At 39.6% G+C, this 21351-nt stretch overlaps 1 protein-coding gene across 1 annotated transcript; it reads left to right on the forward strand.

Moving 5' to 3' along the window:
• The first annotated feature begins 8317 nt into the window (after positions 1-8317).
• Positions 8318-16477, forward strand: batf (basic leucine zipper transcription factor, ATF-like). The gene is made up of 3 exons (XM_077016637.1): positions 8318-8809; positions 10924-11028; positions 15697-16477. Exons 1-3 carry the CDS (start codon positions 8744-8746, stop codon positions 15895-15897), a joined length of 372 nt encoding a protein of 123 aa, XP_076872752.1. The 5' UTR covers positions 8318-8743; the 3' UTR covers positions 15898-16477.
• Positions 16478-21351: the final 4874 nt, after the last annotated feature.

Consider the following 21351-nt stretch of genomic DNA (forward strand, 5'->3'; position numbering starts at 1 on the left):
CATTGCTTCGAGGGTGACGGGGGCTCCGCGGTGCTGTGCAGGGGAAGAGGCGTGGTGGTGCTTGCTGGGCCTCCTCCCCTTCTTAGGTCGGGTGGTGTAGCCTGGCATGGTTTGGTGTCTCTTGTCGGCTCGTCATTCTGTGACGCCGGGAGCGTAGCGAAGGATGAGACACAGAACCTCCAAATTCAGCAGACGTCACATTTAATGTGATACAAATATTGCGCAATACAGCGCACGTTAAACATAAACAGACACGGCAACGTGTAGACATTAGACAACGACGAGCACAAGACACTGCGCGAACGCACATTAAATAGACCACATAAGGCCCACGTGATGACGATATGAGTCACAGGTGAAACGGATAATCACGAGACACACCCGCACCCACGGAGATACACTGATGCAGACGAGTAGACGCAGACGACGTTAACACCTGCCCCAAAAGAAGGGTTCGGGGACCATAACGTGACAGCATCATTGCGTTATTTGTGTTTCTTTAAGAATGAGGAGGCTATACCACAGCAGCATGGGAGGCCAGTGATCCCGTTTTGTTTCTCATTTTGTTTCCAGGAAGAAGATTAATTTTTCTGTAAAACTTACTATTAAACAAAGAAGGTGTAAAAACAAAACATAAAAGAAGGTGTTCACACCGAAATAATTAAAACATACTGCACCCATGGTATGCGGAGCGTGATATGTATAATTAAGTGTTATATTCGTGTTTCTGTATTACTTCCTTGAACAGGTGAAAACTATAGGTATATTTTTCTCTGCTCGTAAAGAGATGATTGTACTTGAAGTCCAACAAGACAAATAAATTCAAGCACCTGTTGTACAAACTCTCTGCCTCTTTCTTCGAAGCCAAGTGCTTCTACACAGCTATTAAATTAACTAAGACATGACAACACAGTTAAAATAAAACATTTGCTAACCAAATGGTTATCAAAGAGGAAATAACATCTTAGAATGAAAAACTCAACACTCAAGATTTAATGAGAACAGCAGATAGTGACTACTAGGCTAATGTAGTGATAATAGGTGATCCTACTAAAACAGAGAGGTATGGACTCGTATTATTTTGTAGAGGCAAGTGATTAATGATTGGTACCCCAAGACAAAGCATATGAATGAAGGCAAAGCTCTCTTTGAGCATAACGGAAATGTGCAGTCAATGGCACTGGTTGTGGGTTTGAGTTTCAGTGTGAATTTGTACCCACGGACTCTGGCTGTGCCATTGGTGCTTTCACGATCCAGGGGTCTTTCTCAAGGGAGCTCAAAGACGGCAAAAAGAGCCGGTCTAATTTATTCAGACTGGTCAGAATTTTGCTATTTTTGCTTATCTCGAGGCAATGTACAATAAAGACACCTCTTGCTTTTTCTATGCCACCCTCTCCTTCAAAGTACAGAAAGGTCCAAGAGTGTGTTTTGAAGAGAAAACCTACTTAGAGTACAGTGAAAGTGCTTACTACTGAGAATACTGAGAAATTCCACTAGAAATGTGTGATTAGTGCAGATAAATTCTACTGATAATGTAATTAGTACAGAGAAATCCCATTGAGAATGTGTGATTAGCACAAAGAAATTTAGGCAGTATAGTGTATATTTAGGCACAGCCTTCAAACACACTTGAAAAATTAGCTAAAATATTAGACTAAGGATCTAGAGTTAGTCTAGGCTTAAATCCATGGTTAGGTTAGAGTAGGCTTAATTTGGGTATGGCAAACTGCTCCATTAGTGGTGGACCAGCAATGCACTATGAGTTGCTGTGTTTAACCTGCTGAATCTGCACTTAAGACCACTGGCCGCCATCTGCCTCCGCAACACCAGGTTGCTTATGTGGATAACGAGCTAAAGCAAATGTGGCAAGTCTCTGTAAACTAGCTTCAATAGTATGGAAGTTATTCTATGTTACTATTAACATGAAAATGTAATAAGCAAAATGGCAGTGTAATCCTCAATTTGCATTTACATGTTCCACTCATACAAGCAACTTTGAGCTCAAAATAAAATTCAAATGCATTAATTGCAATTTGGTAGACGTCTACTCATATTTAATTTACACATACAATTTGCTGCTTTATTTGTGCATTGGAAAATGTATTTCTCAATTTAAATGATCAAGCTTCATGTGATCATACAAAAGTTGTAACAAAATTATAATTAAAATGTTATTCACTTAATATGCATTTGCATTCCATGATGATGCGTTTGAAATGTAATTTTCAACTTCACCACCACGCTAAAAAGATGTAAAATTCAAACATTAAAGGGGAAATAGTGCTTCTCCTGTTTGCAATAACATTACGATACCAACAGCGCTTAATCTGTGTCAAAATGCTTTTGAAAATGCAATCCAAGCAGAGTGTATTTTCATGGTCTTCCACTACAGTCAAATTAAATTTCATCAGACTTCCAATCAGATTCCACAGCCCTCCACTTTATTCAGCCAATCAGGTTCCACATCTTTCTCCCTCAGGCAGCCAATCAGGACGGAACAATAGCATGCTAAGCAGTACAGGCGAGTTTTTTTTTTAAGCAATAATTCCAAATTGAGGATAAAATTGCAATTTTGCGTTACATTTGCATTTTAATATTGACATAGAAAAACCGCCATACAATAGCGTGCTGTAAAATGTGCTCTGTTAACTAGCGTGCTGCTTTAGGTAACACTATATAGCGTGCTGTGTTTTGTTAACTAGCATGCTGTTTAGCGTGTTGTGTTTTGTTAAGTAGCCTGCTGTGTAGTGTGTAGTATATCTGTCCTGTGAAATGGAAGGACGCATGTCTGCTGCATCACTTCCACTATGAGTAGGAGAGGAAGAGGTGAATGGTGAGTTCTGTTGTATTAGACTTACTGGATCCCCACCCACACATGCACATACAACACAGACTCACAGCTGCATTGGGCAGAAGTTTATCCTCCATCTGCTCCGCCCTTTACGAATCAGCTATTATGGTCATTTCGTTTTCACACACTCAGGTACGAGAAACTCGTTGCAATTAGAACTGCATGTTTGTGTGTCATTTTGCAAGACCTCTATCAGAAGAGTGCATTAGGCAGTTTGTGCTACTGAAGCACTGCACATGGAAGTACTTCTCCTCTGCAACTAAAGGAAAATATGTGAATAATGTTTGCCATTAAACATAATTATATATATATATATATATATATATATATATATATATATATATATATATATATATATATATAGTGTTGGGAAGGTTACTTTTAAAATGTAATCCCTTACAGATTACACTCAAAATGTAATTTGTAACATAATCAGTTACATTACTTCAAGTGAGTAACTGTAATCTGATTACTTTGGATTACTTATAATATTGTCATTTTTTAAGCCTGAATGAATGTAGCAACCACATAATGCATATTATTGTTTTATTTTTCTTTCCAGTGAACAAATAGATTAACACATAAAACAGCCTTTTCAATCACCCTATTAAAATACTTATGAAACCATTTCATGAAACAATTTTATGAAACACTTCTATTCTAGTCAGGTGGAGACAAAATAAAGAAAAAAAAACATATGAACAGGTCAAGTCAATGCTGCAGGCTCGCTTAGGTGGGGCATGATGGTGAATCATGGCAATGTGCACCGACTTAGTCTTTGATTATCTTGTGTGTGTGTGTGTGTACTGTTGTGTGTGTGTACTGTTGTGTGTGTGTGTGTGTGTGTGTGTGTACTGTTGTGTGTGTGTACTGTTGTGTGTGTGTGTACTTGTGTGTGTGTGTACTGTCAAATGCGTGTGTCTCACGCTCAATGCCTGAGAGTTGGCAACCCTGTTATTTACCCATGTATTTATTGTCCATTTATTTATTTATTTGGATCTCCCTATGGGTATTATGCTTCTTATCCTGTGTTTTACCCCTGGTTATAACAATTCAAGCAATGATTCTATTTCTCTTACTCTATGTGGTATGAAAAAGTTTGGGCAGGAATGATCCCTCTCAAGTTTTTGTATGCCCCGCCCCCTGAAACACAGGTGTTGGGACAGAGAATGCACAATGATCCCTCTCACTTTCTTGAAATGATCCCTCGACGTGCAACAGCTCGGTGGCTGAAATGGACTTTTCGTCTCTTAAAGACTATGAAAAATCACTTGGAGTGGATGGGCTGGTGCTAGAAATGTTAAACTTATTGGAAATACATGTATGAACCCATCGTTGTGAAACAATAAAACACTGAGAAAAAAAATCTGTTTACCCCGCTTTCATGTAGTGTACCGGGATACTGCTTTTCCCAATCTTTTGCCGTTATTTTCGTCGGCAAGTGTGAAACATTCGCCTCGCTCATGCTGCTTTCAGTCTGCTCCTCTTGAACGTATACACGGAAGTAAGGCGGGAGTTTGTCGACGTCACATCAAGATGACATCGGTGATTGGTCAAATTTGCGGGAAAGTTGCGGTGATTGGCTGAAGTTGCAACACCGCCCTGAATTTGCGGGGTTTGCTTGAAGTTGCAAATCGCAACATCACGAATTTCTGGAGGGTCTGATATTCTGATGTCGTGATTTATGTGAATGTGATTGCGTTTTGTCAGTGTTGGATTGGAAGACCAAAAATAGGAAAGTACCGCGATGTAATCCCTTTATTTTAGCAGAGTAACTGTAATCTGATTACCACTTTCTGAAGCAGTAACTGTAACGGATTACAGTTACTCATAATTTGTAATCTGATTACGTAACGCCGTTACATGTAATCCGTTACTTCCCAACACTGTATATATATATATATATATATATATATATATATATTAGTGGTGGGCCGTTAACGGCGGTTAATTTGATACTCTTATCGGGCGATATAAAAATTATCGCCGTTAATCTATTCTTAAAGTTGGGTTGGGAACTGGATCAAAATGGTTAAACAAACTAGGATGACTTTCAACTTGATAGTTTAGCTCGGCTGTATTCCTAACCAAATTGCACAGTAGGGGCGAGAACGAGTTTTTAAACCTGTGAATTACAAATCGTACGTGTTTTTACATGGATGCAGCCACGAAGTCGCCAGGTTTGCTTCATGGAAAATTCATTTTTACGAACGTAAAGTGTTACCGGAGTGGAGCTCGGAGCGGTCGTTTTCTGCATGGTCCTAGCGCTAGATTCATCGCTATTTAAATATTTCTTTTTAACCGTTAAAATTGCAGAGGACCAAAACTGACTTTTGAAAATTACGTCCGTGAGGTTAAATGTACTAAATGTTGGCTTACATTTCAAATATGCTCGTGGAGCTGCTTCAACAGTGCGATACTCTCACGAGGAGCGATTTGAATTTCAAACACGTTTGATATTCTTGCGACGCTGCGATTTCTGATCGGGAGTTGTGAATCGCTCCTCGTATACCTGTGTAAACTATACGATGCACGACACGCGATTGAACCGAAACGAGTGAAAAATCGGCTGAAAATGGGCCAAAAATCGCACAGTGTACGCCCAGCTTAACGCGCAGGTCAGTAATGATAACTTAGCTGCTAAATGTATTCCTAGTACGATAGGGTGACCAAACGTCCGTAATTCACATCCTGTGAGGAAATGTCCTGGTTTTTAAATTACCTTCATTGGACCATTAAGACTGGATTAAACTTTCGCGAGTGGCCGTAGCGCGCGACTCCGCACGCGTTTATACATGATGCGTCACATTATTTGTGTTGTCCGCTCCCTGTGGTCGAAGATAAAGACTTACAAGAAGCGCTGCACATTGCGTCTACTGATGCAAGTTACGAACTACCGTCCAGGGGTGAGTTTCCCAAAACGTTCTTAGCGCCAAGTACTTCTTAACCTCGTACGTAAGAATGAGGTAATGAAGTACTTGGCGCTAAGAACGTTTTGGGAAACTCACCCCAGAAAGACAATGTCGAAGAAAATCCAGCAGCTGTATGATGAGGAATAGGAAGTAAAACAGGTTATTGTGAAGAGCGCCACAAATGTGGCTCTGACTGGGGATCACTGGACCTCTGTTAGCAACAAGAATTATCTTGGTGTGACAGCTCATATAGATGATGAATCTATAGATGATGAAGATCCAGTCATTTGCTTTGAGCATGCAGAAGACCACTTCTAGGCACTATGGAGATGCCTGTGGCAGAAGCCTGGGAAATTAAAGAAATTGCTAAAATGCTATTAAAAAACATCTTCTGATTTACTTCAATTCTTCCAATATCCTGAGCAAAACTCCCAAAATTAAACAACATTTTTGATCAGAATTTCCAATGTTCTGAACTGTTTTCTGCACACTACACATATATTGGTCTGTGTAGTAGACTGGTGGAAAAATAAACAAGATGTTGAAGTTTATGATTATGTTCATTGATTCATTCATCATTCAAACTTAAATTAATATTTCTCATGTTAAATACTGAAATGCGATTAAAATGCAATTAATTTCGATTAATCAATTACAAAGCTTCCGATTAATTCGATTAATTTTTTTAATCGCGTCCCACCCCTAATATATATATATATATATATATATATATATATATATATATATATATATATATATATTACACTGCTCAAAAAATAAAGGGAACACTTAAACAAATGTAACTCCAAGTCATCCACATTTCGTGTTCAGATAGGAAGCAACACTGATTGTGAATCAATTTCAACTGCTCTTGTGCAAATGGAACAGACAACAGGTAGAAATGAGAGATTTTCAACTGATTTCATTTGAGATCTAGGATGTGTTATTTTAGTGTTCAGTGTGTGTATATATATATATATATATATATATATATATATATATATATATATATATATATATATATATATATATAGTACAGGCCAAAAGTTTGTACACACCTTCTTATTTCAATGCGTTTTCTTTATTTTCATAACTATTTACATTGTAGATTCACTGAAGGCATCAAAACTATGAATGAACACATGTGGAATTATGTACTTAACAATAAAGGTGAAATTACTGAATTTTTTTATATTCTAGTTTCTTCAAAATAGCCACCCTTTGCTCTGATTACTGCTTTGCACACTTTTGGCATTCTCTCAATGAGCTTCAAGAGGTTCTCTTGAACTGGTTTTCAGGTGTGCCTTATCAGGGTTAATTAGTGGAAGCCCATTGAGAAAATGCCAAGAGAGTGCACAGCAGCAATGTAAATAGTCATGAAAATAAAGAAAACGCATTGAATGAGAATTAAAAAAAGAAATAAATACTAAAACATTCTCATCTTCTGTGGTGTGTTTTGAGTAGTAACATCCTCCTTGTTAAACAGCCCTCTTTTCCGGACACTGTTTTGAATGTCATTGATCCACCAACTCAAGAAGAACGTCAGCCCAAGCTGAGCTCTTTGTGTGATGTCATTCTCATCTGACCACAGAGAAACTGGAACTTCAGAAGCTTGGCATTTTGTGTCGCTTGCATCATTGTCAGTAAACCAGGCCAGTCTGCCGAGGAGTCAAACTGCTTTTCTAGCAGGTCACAGCTTATAGTAAAATACAGGATGAGGTCAGGTGGAATTTTTAACCTGATATAGACTGAAGCATGTCAGAGTGCAGCTGCTGCTATGGTTCACATGACAAGGGAAATCACCTATATCACACACACACACACACACACACACACACACACACACACACACACACACACACACACACACACACACATATTTATACATACACACAGATGAACTGGAGATTAGCCTGCTTTTGTCAAACTGTGAAGAATGGTGTTGACATGACATCCCAATTTCAAAAAAACATCCCAATATCCCAAAAATGTAAGAGATTTTTTAGAAACATTTTGCTAATTTCTTAGCTGGGATGGCCCAGTTTTCTGAGAGTTCAACAATCCCTTTGCCAGAACACATCACAGACAGGCACATTGTTCACTGGCTGTATAAATACTACAAAATATGAAACATTTTCAAAACCAAGAAAGCCCACAGTGGTAGTATATTTAGGAAAAAATGTATTTTCAGTGCAAAGGCACAGGAATCATAGACCAAAGCATTTATTATTTAACATTTTTGCTACTGATATTAAAAGCATTTACTTGTGCACTTAAGCAAACAAAACAAACAAATTGCATAACATAAACCCCCCAAAAGTTTCAGTTTAGCTGGGAAGTGACCAGCAAAGAAAAGCACAGTGTGCTGGAGGGAGCCATGGAGAGCTTCTGTCAGTGTTACATCAGATATTAGCAGTGGGTCGAGTTGTTTGCAAAGCAAAACAATCTCTTTTTGACTTTGTCACTTCTTTTGAAATCTTATAACAGTTTTTCATATGAAAACCAAAATTTTCTCTTTTCTTGGGCAGTTTCTGGGCTTTTGCCATGTCTGTTGCTCAAAGTTTTCTTATGCAAAGTTTCCAGAGTCATGTGACTTCCAGTTTAGTTCAAGATAGATCTTCATCTCATACCACATCACACACCACTAATTAGGCAGCAAGAGAGAGAGAGAGAGAGTGAGTGAGAGAGAGAGAGAGAGTGACAGAGAAAGAGAGAGAGCGAGACCCAGTTGCTACGCACTAAACAGTGAAGCGTGGTCAGCTCAACACAGTTCTCTGTACATACAGCGCTCACACACACACACGCAACACGCACAAACGCTACACACGCACACCAACTCACTCGTTAAAAGAGAGCGTGAGCAAGGAAGCAAGAGAAGGAGACGAGTAGAATCAGAGCAGACAGAGAAGAGCCAAAACAGAGCAGACAGAGAAGAGCCAAACAGAGCGGACAGAGGAGCTCTTGCAGGGAGCGGACTGGTATGGCTCAAGGCTCTGACAGTAATGATACAAGCTACACCAAATCCCCATCACCAGGCACCAAACAGGTAAGCTCCATTCCAGTCTCTTTCTCTTCTTCTTTCTCTCATTCTCTCCCTCTTCAGAACTTGAGCAGTATTTCCGTATTCATATTTTTGGTTTTGCTTTTTACTGTGATGTTTTGGTTTTGCACCCCTAGAGATTCAACTTTACACATTCACACACATACACACACACACACACACACACACTACTCCACAAATTGTAGACTCCAAACTTTCCAGTTTTTGTTTTCTCTAAACTCTCAATTTTCTTATCTGTTTTTCACTCTTTCTCTCCACATGTAGTTATTCATTCATTCCATTTCTCTGTGGGCATCTACTCTCCTGAAAGGGACAGCACCTTAATGCAACACCACTACCTCTACTCTGAGAGTAACGGCACACACACACACACACAACTCTATTGGCAAAAACCAGTAGTCTCTGATGATGATTTCTGTATTTTTGTTTGCTTTAGTCCTTGGGCATTGTGTTAAAACTGCATGTGCTAACATGTGCTTTCTATTTCCTTTCATACATAAATATTCCATAAATAGTAATGTCATAGTAAATGTTATTTAAGAACAATATTAAATGACCTCTTGAAGTTAAAAACAATTTGAAAAGTCAGAAAAGGTCAGTCTGTGTCTGCTTTTTCTCCAACAAAAGTGCAGATACTGTAACAAAGTTAAATCTTAGCTCTTTGTGTAGTAATGAGTTTGACATACTGGAAGTTGTAATCAATCAATCAATCAAAGTTTATTTGTATAGCGCTTTTAACAACTCAAGTTGTCGCAAAGCAGCTTTACAGGATTTAAAAGGTTGTAATAGTTGTAATAGTGTGACTTCTCATACACCTCCACTATGGACTTTTGTGAGAGGTGGCTGGCATATGGGCTGCCGTGATGCTGACCTAACACATGGCAAAGTGAATAACAGAACACTGACCTGCTACAAAATAGACTGTTCTGGAATTGTCCACCTATAATAATAATAATAATAATTCCAGATATAAGTTCTCAGAATACTAAGTCCAGTTTCTCAGTGTATTTATTTGGAGAGATAGAATAGGGCTATGGATATGCAAGAAGTATAGAAAGAATGAAATTGAGAGTGTGCTGTTAGAAAGGAGAGTGACATGCTTTGTATGAGAGCTGTAATGAGTAGTGAGCAGTGAGTGATTGTGAAAGTGCCGTTAGGGAGAGATGGAAGGCCGGGTGGAGTTAGCCACCACACCCTGGACCACTCAACCCCACTATAGACAACTCAGCCTCTGCCTGGTGCTACTCACCCCCCCCCCCCCCCACCCTGTTGGTGGTTGAAAGGCTTAAGGTGAGGATTAGTATTAGGTATAGTGTCTATGCCACCTCTAAGGATCTCACATGCACAAGATCTAATATTTCTTGAACTCGTACTGACTTTTTGGTGAGATTGGAGGCCAGAGACAGTGTCAAGCCAGGAAGGGAGAGAAAGGCACAAATGCCTCTCCGGGATAGCATGGGGAAGCCATCTCCACACATGTATTAATCATTCATTCATTATTTAGTTAAAGACAAATACATATAGCTCACACTCTGAATCTTGCGGTTAAAAATTCCATAATTGTCAAGAGGTCTACCTTGCATCATTACCTGATCCCTCTAAAGCATCACTTTAACATCAGCCTCTACACCCACAATCACACACACAGTTGCTCATACAGAGGGTCTGCCTGTGGGGAAGTTTCTGATGGAAAAAGGTGCTCTGATGTTGTTGTGGGTTTAGCAGATGAACGTCACTGCAGACACTGTGGGCAAAAAACAACAACCACAGACCTTATGGAGAAGGTTATATCCACTACCTTTAATAATGTCACACCTCTGTCTTAGATTTTGTGATATATACTGCTGGTGAAAGATTTTACTAGAATAGACATATATTTTCATAGGGTTTTTGTTGTTAATAAGTGAACTGCTGAGTTCTGTCTCTGAGCTAAGCTTGTTGTGCTGGATGTTTTGACTTGCATCTCTGATTTTTGATTTATGGCTTTTTATTGCTTGTCTATATCAACATTAAGAATATGATTAATTGAGATGAATACCTAAATGCTCAAAGCTACAGACTTGAACTGACAGGAGTTTGACTTTCGAACTCTTCTCAAGGGGTCAACAGATGACGTGAGGAAAGTGATGAGGAGGGAGAAGAATCGTATCGCTGCCCAGAAGAGCAGGATGAGACAGACACAGAAAGCAGACAGCCTGCACCTGGTGAGAATATTACAACTCCTGACACATTTGTACAAACACACATAAACACAAACACCATGGAATTAGCATGTTGCATTATGTCACATTTATGCTAAAAGATGGCTGCTGGGACCTCTGATGGAGTATGTGTCCTCTGGTATAAGTTGTGACTTCTTGTGGAGGGATGATCTCTGACCATGTCCAGAGGCCATGGCGTGTACTCTATATGGAGCTCATTTGAGGGCTTTCAAGAATAACACTCTACACACAACTGGGAAACATCATACATACTGACATCATATGGTGGTCCTGACAGTGTGTTGGGTCAGGACCTTATTTGCAATGCACTGTCGGGAAAGCTTGGGTCTGACTAATGTGGACATGAAAAACACTGAATAAAATCATGGAGCAACTAACCCCCACAGCCCATGCATAAGGAACACAACCCTATGGAAAAATCTGTAGATCACAAACTGCAAGATAGGAAGTGCACTCAGCCATGGCTTTGAGCAGTGCAAGAGGAAGCCTGACACACAGACACACAGACACTTCCAAATCCAACCCAATGATTCATATGGCATCTTTAAATCCCCACACTTCCTATAACACTTTTAAATCCACATGATTTATATGATCCCTTTAAATCCTTGTGATTCATATAGAACCTTTAAATATACATCTGCACTAATATACATTTGTCCCATTGTGAGCTGGAAGAGCAGGGTCTGTGTTACCCAGAGAGGTTCACTGGGTCAGGTCCAAGCTGAATGGTGAATGTGGAGAGATGACCTGACTGGTTCACGTGGATAGGTCAGAGTGGAGCAGGTTCATGCTGGTCACCAGGTACCCTGAGATACTCATGGGCACTGCAGGTCCTGGTGCTTCTACAAGCTTTGGATGAAAGAGTGTGTTGTGCACCTGCTCAGTGAGTGTGTTCTCCACTCGCTCAGTCCACACTCCAGAACCTGTTGGCTCAGCTAGATAAAGTTAATGTAATTTCATTCATTTTATATCTGATTTCAAGCAGAAAGGCTGAGAAGGCAGTAATTAACTAACTTAATCCTTGGAAGCTTTTATTGATAGTCATAAATTGTAACTAGACTAAACAAACAAACCTTTGTAAGACTTGTACCTTAAAAGGGTTTTGTTTTATTTTATTTTATTTTAAATTTAGCATTTCAACAAGAACTGCTAAACCCATTACTTTGTTTTTCATCCTCTAAACATGCACCTCGCACCTACAGATTCCTAATAATCTGAATTGGGGCACAGAAGGCGAGAGTTTGTGCTTGTCCAGTACTGTTCTTTGGAATCACTGATGTTCATACCCAGCAGGCAGTGCATCCTGCTGGATCTCTCACCATTATCGTCTTTGTGATGGCTGACTTCACCTCACTGTTGCCGTTTTCATGATGGCTGAGTTCAGCTCGGCATGCTCAGGGTGGTAGATAACCCACTGGAATGTGGACCACCTTGTGTGCTCGGTGATAACTGGCTAGCGGCACAACGTGCAGCTGGGACTCAAACCTTGCTTGCTTGTTCTACATGTTCCCAGAGTGGCTGCCAGTGTATGAGTACAACACGTGAAAAAATTGTCGACTGTGAATTTTTTACTTGCATGTGAAACTGATAGCCACATCAGACAGAACGCCACTGACATTGACAGAAAGACATTGGTATTGACAGACCAGCATTGCCACTGCCAGAACGGCATTGCCATTGCTACCAGCAAGGCTAACGAGGCTAAAGATGCTAGCGTCCCTCTCCGCCATGCTAACCCGTCGGCCCGAGCTCTCCTTCTCTTGTGTATTTACATGGAGCTCTGGTGAGCATGTGGCGATGCGTCATGGCTTCTGTCGAATTTCACACTTGGTCGTGTCTCTGGCTGTGTTTGCCTCCGACTCTGGCATTAATTACACCGCGTGGGAGAAAAACCACGGCAAACCTCATGACAGTGACTGTAGTTAGAACCATGGCTACATCTCCACCTCTCCCTGTCTCTCCCTGTCTCTCCCTGCCTCTCCCTGTCTCTCCCTGTCTCTCCCTGTCTCTCCCTGCCTCTCCCTGTCTCTCCCTGTCTCTCCCCGCCTCTCCCCGTCTCTCCCTGTCTCTCCCTGTCTCTCCCTGTCTCTCCCTGCCTCTCCCTGTCTCTCCCTGTCTCTCCCTGTCTCTCCCTGCCTCTCCCTGTCTCTCCCTGTCTCTCCCTGTCTCTTCCTGTCTCTCCCTGTCTCTCCCTGCCTCTCCCTGTCTCTCCCTGTCTCTCCCTGTCTCTCCCTGCCTCTCCCTGTCTCTCCCTGCACTTTCTGCACTTCAGGGAGACAAAAATTATTTGCTCTCTTAGTCATTATTATTATTCTTGAATGTTTTTGTCACCTTTTTTAATAGTCCACATTACTTCTATGTAATGTAATAAGAGGACTTCTTTCATCTCTGATGGTAAATTCTGACTCAGGGCTCACGGTGTCTCCAGCCTCATGCTGTTGCTCCTCTCTGTGTGTTAGCTGGTCTCTGCACTTGGACCGTTACTCAAATCTGAACGTCCTTCTTCACTGCAGCGTGTGTGAGTTCATTGACTAGGTGTTTAAGAACATTATGACTCATGTCCTTTCACTGTCTCTGGAGCACACTGGACCGCCACCCATTGTCTGAGCTCTGCTGCAATTAGTATCACCAGAGTTTTTCTAATTCAAATACAAATGCATGTGTATGACACTTTAATGAGCATGCCGATGCCAACAAGGTGAGACCTCCCTAAGAGTAGGAAAAGGAAACACCCACAGTTCCATAGGGAGACCCATGTTTCAATGGTCCACACTGGTGGACAAACTAACAACACAAAAAGAAGGGTGCTGCTTTTAGGAGATGATGATGTTAGAATAGTAAATTAAGAAATGGCTAATGAAATGCACGATGATAAAAAGAAGCCCTTTTTGTATTATCGTTTCCTCTAACAGGGCCAGTCAGTGTGACTGCTCAGAAGAACCTGAGGGGAAGTGTGGTCTGCTCGAACGTATTGGTTGACCTTGTGCACTTCTTGCCATGCTAAAATCTTCCTCTCTGCCTTTTAAACTCAACGGTCATTTCTGTAGTATTTCATGGTTAGATTTTTGAACATGACCTAGTCAGGTTTTCTCTGAATGTCGAAGAAGTAGGTGTTCCATTTCTACAAGTGTAGGCTGATTAGATTAATCAGAACTGGGCTTGTTTGCAGTTGATAACAGATGTCAGGAATTTGTGTAAGTTCTTTTATCAGGTAGCATTTGACAACCAGGGGAGGGCCCTCAGATATTGTGTCAGTATATGACGTTGTTCGGATAAGCTCTATATAAATGTTGTTATATTTTATATACAGCAATGTGGAATAGTGTCAGATCGTATATACAGACAGAACATCATGTCATGGGGAGGCTTTAAGTGAAGAATCAGTCTCTCAGGCTGCACAGATCACCTGGGTGCTTCAGGGTTCTCGTACAAACCCATCTGTATGTCTGTATAGTAAATGAGTTATGACTGAATGTATGTGTTGATGCATGTGTGAACATGTGTGCACGCTGCCCTTCTTCATTGCTCTGAACACACACAAACCCACACACACACACACACACACAGACACACACAGTGTGGTTTTGCTCTTCATGGCCATGCGTGATAAACAGGAAGCTGAAATTTCCCTCCATATGACACGTTTCCTGTAGTAGGTCTGCGTGCTGCGCGTCTCTGGGCCGGGCCGCAGTGTGGGCTGCTGTTGGGGAGGGCTCAGTAGTCATTTCTCGTAAGGCTGATTAGGTCCGTGGGCTGCATGGAGAGCAAGTCATGTGCGTCAGAGGGGCATACCCCGCACGCCAGCACTGCCTGGAAGGCAGTGGAGCACCTGGGCTTCTCTGCGGCCTGTGAGGCAGTTTTGCAAGCTAGCGGGAACTTTCTCTCTCCCTCTTTGTCTCTTTCTTCATCTCTCTCTCCCTCTCTCACTCCTTCTCTTTCTCTTTCTCTCTCCCCTCCCTCTATCTCTATTATCTTTCTCACCCATGTGTCATATCAAGTGTGACACAAAGTGTCACTTTTATCTTCATCAAGGATTAAATATGTACATACAGTTTTGCGAAATTGCACTACTGTTGCTTTTAAAAAGCAACATTTAAAGTATTTAAAATTAACAAGACAAAAGACAAAAAAGAGAATTTAAGAAATTCCTGAATTTACTATCAGAATAAACTAGAACTAAAATAAACTGCAGTATATCAACATCAGTATGCTTCACATGCAGTAGAGTTCTTAAACCATTCATTTTACCATTCATTTTTCAGTCATTGCATTTTACACTATACATTATCATGATTAAAAGTGTTTATCTTGATAAATATATAAGTAAATGAGTAAATAAATAGAGTTCCATGTTTTTTTCTCCTTTTTTACTATTTTTCAAGTCTAGACTAAAAGCCTGTAGTTGGTGGTGTAGCCTACACATTAATGTTTGGACAATTATTCCAGGATTAGCCTACTTGTTGGCCACAAATATATTTGTATCTGTTTGTTATATGAAAGTGTCATTTTGTTCTTACTGATATTACTCACTGATCTTATGTCTAGAATGTTGTGCCACCTGTTATTTACTTGTCCGTGTTTTGTGGATTTCCTCTCCCGTTAAATATGAGTTAGTTTTTAACAATATCTGATTCTGGTTCTTGGCAGGAAAGTGAAAGTCTGGAGAAAGAAAATGCCGCTCTGAGGAAAGAGGTGAAGAGATTAACGGAGGAAGCCAAATATCTTTCAACTGTGCTGAGCAACCACGAGCCGCTGTGCACGGGCTTGAGCCCTGCACCATCGGACCTGCTGTACAGCACGCACGGACCATTCCACCAACATATCAACATGCCGCACTATCCGCTCTGACCAGCAGGGGCCGCTAGAACGATGAATTTTCTCAGTATTGAGTAACCTTGTAGTTCAGTAAATAACTTATGACATAATGGTTTATTACGGCGACGTAAAATTCAAATAGACCTATGCGTCACCACTACGTGGAATGGTACAAGTTTTCTCACAATGTGGCCACCGAGGGATAAAGTTTTAACAAAACAACAAACGTTACGTTCTTTGTGGACTAGTATTTTATGATAATGTATACGTCAATGTGTTGGTTTGGACTGAGATATTTTGGTGCATGACAATGACATACTGAATGTTGACAGTTTTATTGTGTTTACTTCTATGATAGTATGAAACCAGCAATCCAGTGTTTTATATCTTATCCTGCTGAGACTTAGCTCCTCCAGGACATTCGTGTTCATTGTGTCTTTGATTCCTGAGTGCAGTTAAAGAATTTAGAGATGTTAACCTTTTCTTCAGTCCACTGAAGATTAGCTTTAACACTGTCATGAGTGCCAGAAACCTGACACGCACTGTCCAGTTGTTGCCCGTTACCAATTGCTTTGAAATCTATTCAAATAAAAAGTCTCTTCTACGTGCTGCACCAGGAGGGGAGAATGTGTCTGTTATCCTCATGAGACATTTGTTATGAGGAGACATTTGAACAATAAAAATATGTGAATTACACTCTCTCTCTCTCTCTCTCTCACATACACACACACACACACTCACACACACTGAGTGTGTATGAGTATTATTACTGTCAGTATATGTGTTTTCACATGTGGAGTCAGTGTAAAACACCGAGTACCTAAAACAAGTCCCAGAGAAGCAGCACATTTTGCAAGAGGCATTAGCACAGAGCAGCAGTGCTTTTTTGATCCAAGTGTAAAGGATGAACATATTGTAGGGATTACGGACAGGCACCTGGCCACTCAAGGTGTTCTAGCCTTTTAAGAGACTCTGGGGGAGCGACGCCTAGAGAGCTATTGCAGTTGTTTTTTGCAGTAGAGCGATTAATAAAGTTTCCCTCCTCTGGATTTTCGTTAAGACAGTTTCTGTCTTGTTTTCCCGAACCCGCTTCAATATAAACCCCTGGCAGCTCATCAAGATGAGAAAAGGGTGGGTGGTAACTGCACGTCTGCTGTGGAAACTACAAACTACCCACAACAACGTTTTACAAACAGACTTGACAATGTTGTTTTGAAAATACAGCTGCTGCAAAATGTGTTGCAGGTAGTAGGATTCAAATTGTGGCAAAGGTCATGGGGTTGGGGTGGTGTCCTCAATGTCTATGACTCTATAATTTACTGTGCACAAAGCCTTAAGTAGTTGGTCACTGGTTGAGTTTTATTGCTCACTTTGAACAAATTACCACAGGGGAGTAGATAAAGAAAACGACCACAACATTTAAAAAAAAACTTAATTGACACATTATAGTAACAAATGAACAGATTTTAATAAAACTAATACATGTGTACATACTTTTTTCATTACAGTATTATCACAACTGTGGATCACTCTCCAATTATTTTAACTCTCTATTTGCTCTTGCCAAAGCTTGCAAAACTACGTAATGGCTTTTGCATTCTGTTGCTTACTATCAAATGATGCAAGGTTATTTATAAAAAGATAAATATTTAGGATTCCTAATACATAATTTTAGAAGAATGCATGTCTCTTTGATGCTCCTAACTGCTATCTTTAAATGTATGCCTTTCTTGAAGTAGAACGGGTTTATGGAATAGGAAATAAGAAAACTTGGAAAAGAAGATAACCACTTTGTCATTAGCCAAATTATTCTACATTTAATGAAGAAAACAGCAGGGGGCGCCATTGCTGTTTGTCTCACTTATGGGAGATCCTTTTGGTCTGATGGGGAGTCCCTCACTTCAGTTCTGACAGAGTGGAAAGCCAATCACAATGCTCAATCATACTTCTCAGTTCATTCTTCACTCTAGTAGTAGTAGTAGTAGTAGTAATAGTAGTGGTAGTAGTAATAATAATAGTAGTAGTGGTAGTAGTAGTAGTAGTAGTGGTAGTAGTAGTAGTAATAGTTGTGGTGGTAGTAGTAGTGGTAGTAGTAGTAGTAGTAATAGTAATAGTAGTAATAATAGTAGTAGTGGTGGTAGTAGTAATAGTAGTAGTAGTAGTAGTAATAGTGGTAGTAGTAATAGTAATAATAGTAGTGGTAGTAGTAATAATAATCATAGTTGTAGTAGTACTGTAGTAGTAGTAGTTGTTGTTGTAGTAGTGGTAGTAGTAGTAATAGTAATAATATTAGTAGTAGTGGTAGTAGTACTAATAGTAATAATAGTAGTAGTGGTAGTAGTAATAGTAGTGGTAGTAGTAATAGTGGTAGTAGTAGTAATAAAAGTAGTAGTGCTGGTAGTGGTAGTAGTAGTAGTAGTAATAGTGGTAGTAGTACTAGTAGTGGTAGTAGTAGTAATAATTGTACTGTAGTAGTAGTAGTTGTAGTAGTAGTAATAATAATAATAGTAGTAGTAGTAGTAGTGGTAGTAGTAATAATAGTAGTAGTATTAGTAGTAGTAATAATAGTGGTAGTAGTAGTGGTACTAGTAATAAAAGTAGTAGTAGTAGTAGAAATAGTAGTAGTAGTAGTAGTAGTAGTAGTAGTAGTAGTAGTAGTGAGGCACCATTGCTGTTTGTCTCACTTATGGGAGATCCTGGTCTGATGGGGAGTCCCTCACTTCAGTCCTGACAGAGTGGAAAGCCAATCACAATGCTCAATCACACTTCTTAGTTCATTCTTCACTCTAGTAGTAGTAGTAGTAGTAGTAGTAGTAGTAGTAGTAGTAGTAGTAGTAGTAGTAGAAGTGGTAGTAGTAGTAGTAGTGGTAGTAGTAGTAGTAATAATAGTTGTAGTGGTGGTAGTAGTAGTGGTAGTAGTAGTAGTAGTAGTAGTAGTAATAATAGTAGTAGTAGTAGTGGTAGTAGTAGTAGTAGTAGTAATAATAATAGTTGTAGTGGTGGTAGTAGTAGTGGTAGTAGTAGTAATAGTAGTAATAATAGTAGTAGTAGTGGTAGTAGTAATAGTAGTAGTAGTAGTAATAGTGGTAGTAGTAATAGTAATAATAGTAGTGGTAGTAGTAATAATAATCATAGTAGTAGTAGTACTGTAGTAGTAGTAGTAGTAGTTGCTGTTGTAGTGGTAGTAGTAGTAATAGTAATAATATTAGTAGTAGTTGTAGTAGTACTAATAGTAATAATAGTAGTAGTGGTAGTAGTAATAATAATAGTAGTAGTAGTAGTAGTAGTAGTAGTAATAGTGGTAGTAGTAGTAATAAAAGTAGTAGTGTTGGTAATGGTGGTGGTAGTAGTAGTAATAGTGCTAGTAGTACTAGTAGTGGTAGTAGTAGTAATAATTGTACTGTAGTAGTAGTAGTTGTAGTAATAATAATAATAGTAGTATTAGTAGTAGTTGTGGTAGTAGTAATAGTAATAATAATAGTAGTAGTGGTAGTAGTAATAATAGTAGTAGTATTAGTAGTAGTAATAATAGTGGTAGTAGTAGTGGTACTAGTAATAAAAGTAGTAGTAGTAGTAGTAGTAGTAGTAGTAATAGTAGTAGTAGTAGTAGTAGTAGTAGTAGTAGTAGTAGTAGTAGTAGTGAGGCACCATTGCTGTTTGTCTCACTTATGGGAGATCCTTTTGGTCTGATGGGGAGTCCCTCACTTCAGTCCTGACAGAGTGGAAAGCCAATCACAATGCTCAATCACACTTCTCAATTCATTCTTCACTCTAGTAGTAGTAGTAATAATAATAGTAGTAGTAGTGGTAGTAGTAGTAGAAGTGGTAGTGGTAATAATAATAATAGTGGTAGTAGTAGTGGTGGTAGTAGTAGTAGTGATATTAGTAGTTGTAGTGGTATAATAGTAGTAGTAGTAGTAGTGGTAGTAGTAGTTGTAGTGGTAATATTAATAATAATAGTAGTAGCAGTAGTAGTAATAATAGTAGTAGTAGGAGTGGTAGTAGTAGAGGTAGCGGTAGTAGTAGTAGTAGTGATAGTGGTAATAGCAGTACTTGTAGTAATAGTTCTAGCAGAAAAAATAGTACAAACGTACATTTTAGTTGATACTGTCATGCCAGTAAATCACCGTCAACTAAACAGTAAAAAGACAAAAATGATCGAAGAAAATTCTACAGAAATCGACATAAACATGGAAAATTTAACTGTAGTGTAGCGCCCTCACGTGTTCTTTATTGCTGGTGCTTTTAAACGATTGATGTAATGACCTAGAAAACAGTCTCATCATCATTTATATTTAGTAGAATTAGCATGATCTAAAATACTAATCTTAGAGAGACACTGGAGATGTCCATCCATTTTTTATCTTTCCTCACTGATTTGAAAGAAAATTAATCTTAAGAGAAAGAAACGCATGAAAGGCAACACAGGACGTCATGCCTGCAGACGCACGCAGTCTTACTAATTTTGTGAGCATCACTAACGGGCCCCTCCCCGAGTCTTCGTAATTCCCTGGAGCGATTACACTAACAACCTGGTTTACGTTTAGTGCTAGCAACACTACTTGATATACCTGGGAGAGAGAGAGACAGCCAGACAGAGAGAGAGATTTATTAGCTTAAATAAACATGCTGAAGAGCAGTGAAAACAAGGAAGTTATCGGCTGTTGAGTCATTTTCGTGAATCGATATTAGAAAAACCGTGTTGGAGTGGTTTTCAGAGGAGCTGCAGAGCAAAACCGTGGTACAACAAAAGGTAAAATATAATTTAAATTACCCTCGTTTTTTCATATTAAGGTAATGATGTCACCTACAAGCTTCATGTTTTGCTCAATTATTTCAATTCACAAGATTGTTTTACAAGTGCATTACACCATTATGCACTTGTAAAACAATCTTGTGATCTTGTGATATTACGCATATATCTTGTGATATTACGCATTGTGCGTAATAGCGAACTTTTTTGTGTGTTTTAAATTTAACCTGACTTCTTTTCCATAATGAGCAAATCTTTATTAAGGATTCTGCCTCTTACAGGATTCAGGTGATCGTTTTTGGCTGAGAGTTGCATCGAACGTTGTGACCACTACGCGTAGAATGGTCAGCAATGTTGGTACACGGAAAACAGTACTGCACGGCGCACCACACCGGCATATGATGACATGGTTTTCCATGGAAGCAGTGATCTGGGGAGGGCGAGAGCTTGAGACGGCGTTAAGATGCCTCCTCGAGCACCTCTAAGAAGTGACACAGAGCTACTGAGATCTTCACTTTCCATGATTAGAGCGTGGTTGCAGGATTACTCGATGAGTTGCACTGGACCCAAGGATTTATAGAGCATCATTTCACTTGGTGCCTTGTCATTGACCGTTTTCCAGAGTTGTCCTATTACAGACAGCGTCCAGAATCTTCTGAAATTCAAACAGACTATGCTCAGACATCCGTGACACCGTGACAACAGTATTGCTTTACCAACAAAGCTAGGAACAT

This window comes from Brachyhypopomus gauderio, chromosome 9 (assembly GCF_052324685.1).
Source record: "Brachyhypopomus gauderio isolate BG-103 chromosome 9, BGAUD_0.2, whole genome shotgun sequence".
Taxonomy (NCBI): Eukaryota; Metazoa; Chordata; class Actinopteri; order Gymnotiformes; family Hypopomidae; genus Brachyhypopomus; species Brachyhypopomus gauderio.